The 12,060-nt window shown below is 36.3% G+C and overlaps 1 protein-coding gene across 1 annotated transcript in view; it reads right to left on the reverse strand.

The window, feature by feature from the left end:
- Positions 1 to 9,613, reverse strand: part of LOC106088273 (uncharacterized) — a gene marked incomplete at its 3' end in the record, with an annotated part of 33,729 nt that extends 24,116 nt beyond the window's left edge. The window contains exons 1-2 of the mRNA XM_013253699.2: positions 9,057 to 9,613; positions 817 to 908 (exon numbers count right to left, since the gene is read on the reverse strand). Of these exons, the coding sequence (XP_013109153.2) occupies positions 817 to 908; positions 9,057 to 9,120 (156 nt within the window). The remainder of the gene's footprint in view (positions 1 to 816; positions 909 to 9,056) is intronic.
- Positions 9,614 to 12,060: the final 2,447 nt, after the last annotated feature.

The following is a 12,060-nucleotide window of genomic DNA, read 5'->3' on the forward strand; positions in this document are numbered from 1 at the left end:
GAACTTAATGCCTTTTTACTTGTTAGTTTTTTCGAAGGATTGGTGAAATAAATACTTTATTGGTTGGGGTACCATGACTTTTGCTGCTCCCTGCATGTGAACCATATTGCATCGAAATCGAGGTTGCGCTCTGTACAGCGTGCTTTTGATAAAAATGTTGATATAACATTTGTATATTTTCAATTAAATTTTTAATTGATCCAATTAAAAATTAATAGGATATTTCGAAAGTTTCAATCATTTTTTAATTGGTTCAATTAATTGAAAGTTTACAAAATTTCAACAATTTTTCGAATTGGATCAATTAAAAAATTAAATGGAAATTTCAAAAATGTTTAATCAATTTTTTAATTGAATATGCAATTTTTTTAATGAAAATTTTTCAATCACCTTTTTCAATAACTGTGATTGATATATGTTATCATTTTCGTTATTGAAGCAGTTTTATTTGGAAAAAAGTAATTGGATCAATTAATCTCGTAATTGAAACCGATTTTTATTTTTTTTTTTTTGTCGAAAAAAAAATCAAAATTCACCAGTCCTACCGAACAGATTTGACCTATTTATCTATCTTTCGACATTTCTCCTAGCAATAATTAAGGTGTATCCAAAACACGAAAAAAAGCTAACTTCAAGTGTTCCCATTTGGCATTAAAAATTTCTTTAACAATAACTATCCCCCCATATGTTTGTGTGCTCTCGGTGTTCCCCATTTCCGCATCATACAAAATTATTTCATCAAGGGAACTATACGAATTAATTTACTTTATCAATAATATCTCAATGCGTGTATGGGCTAACATGTCAACGACTTACCCTCAATATAGCGCTTCCAGTTAGGTCATTAAGTTCATCCAGACTTTCCTTAATCGGATCATCTTTTACAACTGTTGTGGGACCAGCAAGAACTGTAAAAAATAAAAATCAAAAAAAAAATTATCTTAAAATATAAAATCTAAACCATAAATCAAGGTGTTTAACAAAAATATCCAGACCAAAACATTTCATATTAAAAATATATTTCTAAGGAATTTCTCTTATTATATGGGACATTTGAACATTCATATGAATTTCACTTAATTTATAGCACTATAGTGGTAAGTATTATGTAGATTCAAAAATTTGTTTTTTTTCTAAAAATGAAAGCGAAGATAAGCAGTTAACCATGTGTAGCAGATGTCTTAAAATGGAGATTAAACGCCACATATACTTTTGTTTTTAATTTATTGAATTTGTTCTAATGCATTTTTCTATACAAAGTGTTTGGTATGCAAATGAATTCATAAAATGAGATGTCGTTTAATGGTGGCAAGATTAACCTATAATATCATGCTAATAATATTATAGGAGACTTTATTTTGGGGTGACGGAAATTTTTAGTATCTTTAATAAGAATATAACATAATAAGAATAAGAATAGAAAAGGATACATTTTTGGAGCTAGAGGCTAGAGAAAACATGTGAACGATGCCCTGCAAATGACACTTTCTTCCCAACACGACGATGAGGAGGATTGTGAACTATATGTGCGGTCGCCAGTCATACGAGTAGTTAGAAACATGAAATCAAAGTCCCGTAGAGTTAAACAAGGAGTTCCCGCTCCTGTTTAACCTTTACCGAAGGAACTGAAAATGAGATGTATGTATTGGATTGCCCAAAAAGTAATTGCGGATTTTTTAAAAGAAAGCAATTACCTTTTGGGCAACCCAATAGCAAATGAGGTGTATGTAGCAGTAAACCAGTAAAAGGCAGCCGGAACCGATGGCTTACCAGCAGAACTTTTTCAAACCGAAGGCGACACGCTGATGAGGCTTGCCGCCAGCTCTTCGTCGTAATCTTGCTGGAAGAACACATACCTCATGATTGATAACTTATTAAAAGAAAACATGGTTTCGTGATGACGAGGAAGTACTTCGTAAAATTTATGGATCAATTTCGAGAATAGCGGCGTTGTATGAACCACGAGCTACATGACGTCTTTAGAGTAGAGCTGGCAAACTATCGATAATCGCAACATTCGATATTTTCGATAGTTTTAATAATAAATATCGATAGTATCGATACTATTGTTAATTTCCCATCAACTATATTTCAAACGAAAAAGAGAAGTAAAAATCGGGAGATCGATCTCACATAGAAACAATATCAGTGCACAGACCAAATAAAACCAAGGTTAAAAAAGTTGAAAAATCATTGCACAAAATGTTAGTCCAATGGGATGAAAATTGCGCCCTCTATAGGCGCAATGTATCTTAAAGGATACATTCAGTGTCGGATTACTTATTTTTGTTTAGTTTTGCAAAAAATTTTACCTTTGCGATAGGATTCATCGGATAAATATCAATCGATATTCAGTAAAAAAATTAAATATCGATAGTGTTATCGATGTTTTGCCAGCTCTACTTTAGAGTTGTTGTAGTCTTTTGCAAATATAGATAAAATTAGGTTAGTTTGGAAAAGAGGGTCCGGACTCTAATTCGCACTATGCCACTATGGACATACCAACAAGCCAGTAATCAGCTTATTGTGAGCTCTAAATCCAAAAAGTATCCCCGAAGTGAACTGTGTCAGAAATTGCCTGCTGCTCTCTAACCCCTTAATCTTTTCCATTTTATTTCCCTTAATAGGTTCAAGTGTGGTATAGTATTCGCACCCAAGTGCGGGACTCTGTTAGAGACGCTGGCAAAGGAAATATTCCAACGCCTCATGATCTTCCCTACATGCCCTAAATAGGCTATCTCCTTTTTTACATAAGTGCGACCTCAGTCCTATGTGACCCATAATGATTCTATCCATTTTCCCATCGCCTTGAGACTCATAGACGCCTCATACTTAATCTGTTTGGCTATGTAAAATTTCCCATGAATATTCTATTAAGGAACAGGGTATATTTCTCTGATATTAATGAGTGCAGTCCGATAAAAGTTGAAAGATAAAGGCCATCCTTTTTTATGCCAAGTCCAAACGCCGTGCCGGAGAATAACTCACAAATATAGCCAGCATATCTGTGGGCCCAATATCATTGCCATAGTAGGCGTGGTTCTCATCAGTCTCATTTTACTAGTCATATTTTATGTTTACTCCATTGAAAGATTAGGCCATATCGGTCCATGTTTTGATATAGCTGCCATGTCAACCGATCTGGGGTCTTGACTTCTTGAGCCTCTAAAGAGCGCAATTCCTATCCGATCTGGCTGAAATTTTGCATGGCGTGCTTCGTTATGACTTCTAACAACTGGGCCAAGTATGGTTCAAATCGGTCCATAACCTGATATAGCTGCCATATAAACGATCGTGAATCTTGACTTCTTGAGCCTCTAGAGGGTGCAATTATTATCCGATTTGGCTGAAATTTTGTACATCGGCTTCTCCCATGACCTTCAAAATACGTGTGAAATATGGTCTGAATCGGTCTGTAACCCTTCTTGAGCTGAAATTTTACACAATATTTTCTACTATGGTTTCCAATTCAATTCAATTATGGTCCGAGTCGGACCAAAACGTGATGTAACTCCTTTGTTTGCCTAGAAAGAGATACCGGGAAAAGAACTCGACAAATGCGATCCATGGTGGAAGATACATAAGACTCGGCCCGGCCGAACTTAGCACACTTTTACTTGTTTAGGTTAAGATGCTAATGGGGATTTCGATTGCAAAGATATCATCTTTTTTAGTTTTGGTTCTTTAACTCGTTTTCATTACTAAAATCCTATGTATAAAGGATTTTAGTATGCTCCCTTTTCAAAATTTCTATCACTCCAAAACACAATGATAGGCTTTCATTGGGTTAATTTTATGCAAATTTCATATCAGAATCAAAAGTATTTGGTTTGAATAGCAATATTGAGAAACGATATTTAGCCGGCATGAAAGAATGATGGCAGGGCAGACCATTGAATGGGGGAACTTCAAAAGCAAACACCTGTTGCATTTCTAATGTGACCGTACGTCCACAAACATTCTATGGAGGGTATTGCGGCATTACAATTTGAAAAAAGAAATCGTTATAAGCGATGATAACAACACGATATCAGGGTAAATTGACGAAAAATATGGGGTGGGGTGAGATGGTGTGGTGAGTAGATTGGTTTTCTTAAGAGAAATGATTTTTCAAAATATTTTTTAGTTTTATGGGCTACCGTTTGGGGTGACTCATGTTAGGCTGGCCATTGTCATAAACGATTGGCGCTTAGTAGCTAAAATACACCTTGGTGATATGTATTTTTATAATTGAGTACAACAATTAGGAAATTTGTTCACAATGGTATAATTAGCAATTACATTCATTGTGATTTTAATCAGCTTTGACAGAAAGTGTAGGGAAATTCTTATCAGCCAATAAAAACTATAGGATTTCGGTATACCTCACTCAGTCTAAGGGTCTCGATATCAATTTTGTTATCTCGCAAATTCCTTTTCATGGCAACTTGGACTTTATCTGGGCTTTCGGAAATGCATGGAAATGCTTTAGACGATATTGGGATTTGCCATTCTACAACTTGGCCAAGAAAGAACAAAGAATGGCTGCACTAAAAAACCTGATATTGTTGACATTTTTTTTATTTTAATGATGATCGCCTCGAAAGTGTTTGTCTGCCCGTAGCTGACATTGCTTGCCTAGTTTATAGCCTTTTGGGTTGTTTCTTTATATGGAGGTTTTATAGAGGAGAGCAGCCAGTTCGTTTGTTTTGTCGTTTTTCTTGTAAACAAAAATGCTAAATGTCATAAAATAGTCAAACGAATGCCATTAAAAGTCTTTATATGTAGTATGCATGTCTGTCTCTGTTGTAAATTTTGCTATTAAAGACCACAACTTGATGGTTTTATAACACGGATTTAACACTCGGAATGCATCGAGACAATTTAAAAATAGTTTTAGATGCGAAAGAGTTTTTAATGAGATAGAGGATCCTTTATGGGATAGTAAAGAACGGAACAGTCATTGTTCGATGTCCCACTAATCATTACACTAGGCAACAGGTGAATTTAATAATCATATTCAGGGAATTCAGCCTGGCTGAAACATAGTTTTTCTATAGAAAACCTTATTCAGCCAGGCTGAATTAAAGTTTTCCAAAAGAAAACCTTATTCAGCCAGGCTGAATTAAAGTTTTCCAAAAGAAAACCTTATTCAGCCAGGCTGAATTAAAGTTTTCCAATAGAAAACCTTATTCAGCCAGGCTGAATTAAAGTTTTTCTATAGAAAACCTTATTCAGCCAGGCTGAATTAAAGTTTTTCTATAGAAAACCTTATTCAGCCAGGCTGAATTAAAGTTTTTCTATAGAAAACCTTATTCAGCCAGGCTGAATTAAAGTTTTTCTATAGAAAACCTTATTCAGCCAGGCTGAATTAAAGTTTTTCTATAGAAAACCTTATTCAGCCAGGTAATTAAAGTTTTTCTATAGAAAACCTTATTCAGCCGGGCTGAATTAAAGTTTTTCTATAGAAAACCTTATTCAGACAAGCTGAATTAAAGTTTTCCAATAGAAAACCTTATTCAGCCAGGCTGAATTAAAGTTTTCCAATAGAAAACCTTATTCAGCCAGGCTGAATTAAAGTTTTCCAATAGAAAACCTTATTCAGCTAGGCTGAATTAAAGTTTTCCAATAGAAAACCTTATTCAGCCAGGCTGAATTAAAGTTTTCCAATAGAAAACCTTATTCAGCCAGGCTGAATTAAAGTTTTCCAATAGAAAACCTTATACAGCCAGGCTGAATTAAAGTTTTTCTATAGAAAACCTTATACAGCCAGGCTGAATTAAAGTTTTTCTATAGAAAACCTTATTCAGCCAGGCTGAATTAAAGTTTTTCTATAAAAAACCTTATTCAGCCAGGCTGAATTAAAGTTTTTCTATAGAAAACCTTATTCAGCCAGGCTGAATTAAAGTTTTTCTATAGAAAACCTTATTCAGCCAGGCTGAATTAAAGTTTTTCTATAGAAAACCTTATTCAGCCGGGCTGAATTGAAGTTTTTCTATAGAAAACCTTATTCAGCCGGGCTGTATTAAAGTTTTTCTATAGAAAACCTTATTCAGCCAGGCTGAATTAAAGTTTTCCAATAGAAAACCTTTTTCAGCCAGGCTGAATTAAAGTTTTCCAATAGAAAACCTTATTCAGACAAGCTGAATTAAAGTTTTCCAATAGAAAACCTTATTCAGCCAGGCTGAATTAAAGTTTTCCAATAGAAAACCTTATTCAGCCAGGCTGAATTAAAGTTTTCCAATAGAAAACCTTATTCAGCTAGGCTGAATTAAAGTTTTCCAATAGAAAACCTTATTCAGCCAGGCTGAATTAAAGTTTTCCAATAGAAAACCTTATTCAGCCAGGCTGAATTAAAGTTTTCCAATAGAAAACCTTATACAGCCAGGCTGAATTAAAGTTTTTCTATAGAAAACCTTATACAGCCAGGCTGAATTAAAGCTTTTCTATAGAAAACCTTATTCAGCCAGGCTGAATTAAAGTTTTTCTATAGAAAACCTTATTCAGCCAGGCTGAATTAAAGTTTTTCTATAGAAAACCTTATTCAGCCAGGCTGAATTAAAGTTTTTCTATAGAAAACCTTATTCAGCCAGGCTGAATTAAAGTTTTTCTATAGAAAACCTTATTCAGCCAGGCTGAATTAAAGTTTTTCTATAGAAAACCTTATTCAGCCGGGCTGAATTGAAGTTTTTCTATAGAAAACCTTATTCAGCCGGGCTGTATTAAAGTTTTTCTATAGAAAACCTTATTCAGCCAGGCTGAATTAAAGTTTTTCTATAGAAAACCTTATTCAGCCAGGCTGAATTAAAGTTTTTCTATAGAAAACCTCATTCAGCCAGGCTGAATTAAAGTTTTTCTATAGCAAACCTTATTCAGCCAGGCTGAATTAAAGTTTTTCTATAGAAAACCTTATTCAGCCTGGCTAAATTAAAGTTTTTCTATAGAAAACCTTATTCAGCCTGGCTGAATTAAAGTTTTTCTATAGAAAACCTTATTCAGCCAGGCTGAATTAAAGTTTTTCTATAGAAAACCTTATTCAGCCAGGCTGAATTAAAGTTTTTCTATAGAAAACCTTATTCAGCCAGGCTGAATTAAAGTTTTTCTATAGAAAACCTTATTCAGCCAGGCTGAATTAAAGTTTTTCTATAGAAAACCTTATTCAGCCAGGCTGAATTAAAGTTTTTCTATAGAAAACCTTATTCAGCCAGGCTGAATTAAAGTTTTTCTATAGAAAACCTTATTCAGCCAGGCTGAATTAAAGTTTTTCTATAGAAAACCTTATTCAGCCAGGCTGAATTAAAGTTTTTCTATAGAAAACCTTATTCAGCCAGGCTGAATTAAAGTTTTTCTATAGAAAACCTTATTCAGCCAGGCTGAATTAAAGTTTTTCTATAGAAAACCTTATTCAGCCAGGCTGAATTAAAGTTTTTCTATAGAAAACCTTATTCAGCCAGGCTGAATTAAAGTTTTTCTATAGAAAACCTTATTCAGCCAGGCTGAATTAAAGTTTTTCTATAGAAAACCTTATTCAGCCAGGCTGAATTAAAGTTTTTCTATAGAAAACCTTATTCAGCCAGGCTGAATTAAAGTTTTTCTATAGAAAACCTTATTCAGCCATGATGAATTAAAGTTTTCATTAAGAAAGCCTTTTTAGCCAGCCTGAGAATTTTCTCTTCTTCACTTGTAGCCAAGAGTCGATACTACCAAACCGAACCTATTATGCGAGGGGTCAGCCGAGACAAAATGTGGCATAGAACGGTCCACCAAACATACATATCCATCTAGCCGACACTGGAATGTTGAATCGTAAATTATTTGTATATTTGATCGCCAGTTGTAAGGCAAAAGGATGCATCCTTTATAAATGTTCCGCAACTGCTACTGCACATTGTGACAGCGACAGGAGTAAGAATAAAGTCGATTGCACATAAGACTCGTAGGCCACCGTATCACAGAGGTTACATGTCCGCCTATGACGCTGAACGCCTGGGTTCGAATCTTGGCGAGACCATCAGAAAAAAATTTTCAGCGGTGGTTTTTTTTTTTTTTTTTTTTTTTTATTTATCACTATCCATGTTACAAAGTTAAAATATAAGATTTTCAATATAACATATTATGAGATTTTACATATAGTATTGCATCAAGTAAGGCTTATAATATAATAGAAAAATAAATACCTAGTAAAAGAGCCATGTAAGGAAAAAGATAGGCAAAACCTTTGATAATCTACAAAATTTAAAGAAATTTTCAGTCAACCACTTTAATCATCTTTTTGTTATAAAAGATGTAAATATGGACTGAAAAGGAGCATTTATTCTCCGATTTTGCTGAAATTCAAAACAGTGATTTGCATTAGGAATCTTGACATCCATCCCGAATATGGTGTATATCGGACCATATTTACATATAGCTGCCATATAGACCGATATGCAGATTTAAGGTCTTAGTCCTATAACAGCCGCATTTACTAGCCGATTTTGTTGAAACTCAGAGCAGTGAGTTTAATTACGCTTGTCTATATCCGAGGCCACCGTAGCGCAGAGGTTAGCATGTCCGCCTATGACGCTGAACGCCTGGGTTCGAATCCTGGCGAGACAATCAGAAAAAATTTTCAGCGGTGGTTTTCGCCGTCTAATGCTGGCAACATGTGTGAGGTACTATGCCATGTAAAACTTCTCTCCAAAGAGGTGTCGCACTGCGGTACGCCGTTCGGACTCGGCTATAAAAAGGAGGAGAAGTTGGCCCCTGTTCCTTAGTGGAATATTCATGGGCAAAATTTGCAAATTTGCGCATAGGACTCAAAAAACTTTAGCCTTCCACGAGAAACCGGAGTCGTCTTGGCTCAACCGTTTAAATTCTTATAGATTTGGGATTGACACCAACTTGTCTCTGTGACCAACCGTCCAGGCAATTCCTATTTGACATTCAGCCGGATCATTCTGATATGATGAAAAAAATTGCCTTGTTTTCCAAAATCTAAACTTTGTCATCGCTTTCGAATCCTTTACCGATTTCAATATGCACATATTTTACCACTCTGCATAACGTAAAAATCAGAAAGAAAAACAACAACTTACCGGAATTAATTGAGAAGATAACGAAGAATGAAAATAATAAAATATGCACGGATCTCCAAGCCATGTTGATTGAATATGCTTTGGCAATGAATTGTAAATCAAAAATTCTCAAAAACAAAACACACAGACGACACACGCACTCTCTCAGGCACAAAAGTGTACTTAAGAATTTCGAAACGAGACACTGGCAACAAAACACTTATCAATTCCAATGGATACGGCCGCGATAATGGTGTAGTAAAATACAAATAAAAACAACCTCTTCGATTTGTTGTAGCACAACAAAACAGTGCTCAATAACCAAAAATGACTTTTAAAATCGTTTCCACAAACAAAGTATTAAAACGTCACTTTTTAGGCGCAAAAAATGGGGTTTTTTAACACTGCCTCGGGATATTTGGGCTTTCTTTTGTTCAAACAAGTAAATCAAGATATTTTATTTACGACAAATGGCCGGAAGAAGTGATTTACGCGTAGTGTCAAAATGTCAAGACACGGCCGGCAGTTAAAAATTGTTGTTACCAAAGACAACCGTTACGATCGCAAGCAAATAGACAACTGGCGTTTTGTTTTTCTTAATGCTCTCTGGAAGAGATCAACAAGTCGACGTTTGTTGGTGTTTATCATACATGTTTATCGTGCATAAAACAACTGACAGGGTTGCCTTTTTTTTCTCATATAAATTTTGGGGAATACATTTAAAAAAAAATTTCAATGAAATTAGGAAAATATGTGGATCATTTTTAAGCAATAAATAAGGCCTTTACTTTGTTCTGAACCATTAATAAGCATAATTGCGTCTTTACATTAACGAGAGCCTAACCAGGCCTTAAGTTTTGTGAATAACGGTGTCAAGAAGTAAATTGTTGCGACCCATTTGTATAGGGCCCATATCTGAATCGATATGAACCATTTCATTGGCATCGTTGCTAATATATTTCGAAGAAATTTTTAAACTTACTTTACTTTAAATAGCTATGACAGAATGTTTGTTCCACTAGCCGAACGTAGAATAGCGTTCCAAGCGCCTCGATCTTCTGCGCTCATTCTAAAATCTCTGATACCAAGTTTCGAGGTGTCTCCCACCACTTGCTCTTTCCATCGCGCTTTTGGTCTTTCCGGTTTGCGTGTACCACTGTGTTTGCCTTCAAAAGACTTCTTTGCTGGAGCTTCTTCATCTATTCCGACAACATGAGTTAGCCAACGCGGCCGTTAAATTTTGCTGCGTGTAAGTATGCTATCGTCGTCATACCATATATTTTATGAAGAATCTTTCTCTCAAATACTCCAAGCACTGCCTCATCTGCTTTCACAAGTACCCAAGCCTCAGAACCATATAACAACATGGGTAGTATCAGTGTCTTGTATAGTGTAATCTTCGTCTGTCGAGAGGTGGTCTTGTTTCTAAACCGCTTACTTAGTACAAAGTATCATCTGTTTGCCAGTATTATTCTTCGCTTTATCTCAAAACTGGTGTCATTCGTTTCGGTTACGGCGTTGCCGTGGTAAATAAAGTTACTGACTATCTCAAAGTTGTGGTTCCCAACTTTCTCCATTTTCTTTATCTGATCGGTTGTACAAGGCGTTTTGGGAATTGAAATCGTCCATTTCGTCTTATCTCCATTTACTGTCAGACCCATTTTCACTGACTCTTTCGATTCTTTTAAAGGCTGCAGTTACTACTCTCAGTGACCGGCCTATGATGTCGATGTCGTTGGCATAGGCGAGTAGCATGAGTTCTCCTGTTATTAGCGGGCCATATCTATTCACATCTGCATTTCGTATAATCTTCTCCAACAGGATATTAAAGAGATCACACGATAGGTTGTCTCCTTGTCTGAAACCTCGTTTGGTATTAAATGGTTCGGAGAGATTCTTTCCTATTCTTACTGAAGAACGCGAATCAGCAAGTGTGCAGAGTCTTATTAATTTTGCAGGGATACCAAACTCAGACATGGCTTGAAATACCTTTGAACGTAAAGGAGTATCGAAGGCGGCTTTTTAGTCAACAAAGCGATGGTTGGTGTTAATTTTTCCTACTCGGGCCTTTTCCAGGATTTGGGCAGTGTGAATATCTGGTCCAGGGTAGATTAACCAAGTCCAAAGCCGCATTGATAGGGCCCAATTATCTCATTGACTTTAGGTTTTTATCTTTGCTGCAACAAGGTAATGACCCGAATCTATATTCGCTCCACGGATCGATCGTACATCTGACACGCTGGATGAATGACTTCCATCTATCACAACGTGATCAATTTGGTTCCTTGTTTTTTGATCGGGTGACAGCCATGTTGCTTTGTGAATATTTTTGTAGTGACGCCATTCTCAGTCCATTGCTCTTCCTGTAAGGCGGTAATAATTGCCTTGTACTTCTCTAATACATCCGCCAGCGCGTATACTGCACCTTCTTTATAGAGAGTGCGGACATTCCAGGTGCAGATTCCTTTTTCGTTTGCGTGGGTCGTCAACGTTGGGGGATCCGTTTTTACTATTCCTTTATAGTTCTCATAGTTTTCCGGGGGCGGGTTACTGGCCCAGTGCCCCAACCGCATTGGTTGTGTGGGATTGCACATGTATTCCTCGTTGTGACGAGCTGCTTGCTCCAAGATCTGACGATTGTCTCCGGCCGCCCCTATTTGAAGGCGCCAATAACTCGCCTTGTCATCTCGAGTATCTTTGGCACTCAGTATATAATTAAGAGCCAGTGCCACCTGACTCCTCACTGAGACTCTCCTCTCAAAAATCGCTCACTGCCCGCGGCCGCATTTGTAGCTACTCCGCATAAAAACGGAGCTTTCCACCATTCGCAACCTGTGGACACGCCCGGTAGCTTTCAGCTAAGCTTCCCGTGATAACGATGGACACCACACAAGTCAAAGCTCAAAGTTCCAGCCTGTGTGGTGCTCATAGTTATCCCGTGTCGGCCGGGAATTTTTAAACTAAATTCAATAAATAAAGTCGAGGCGAAAATATTTGACTTATTTTGAAGAAATAAGTTTGTCTT

Source organism: Stomoxys calcitrans, chromosome 2 (genome assembly GCF_963082655.1).
Source record: "Stomoxys calcitrans chromosome 2, idStoCalc2.1, whole genome shotgun sequence".
Lineage (NCBI taxonomy): Eukaryota > Metazoa > Arthropoda > Insecta > Diptera > Muscidae > Stomoxys > Stomoxys calcitrans.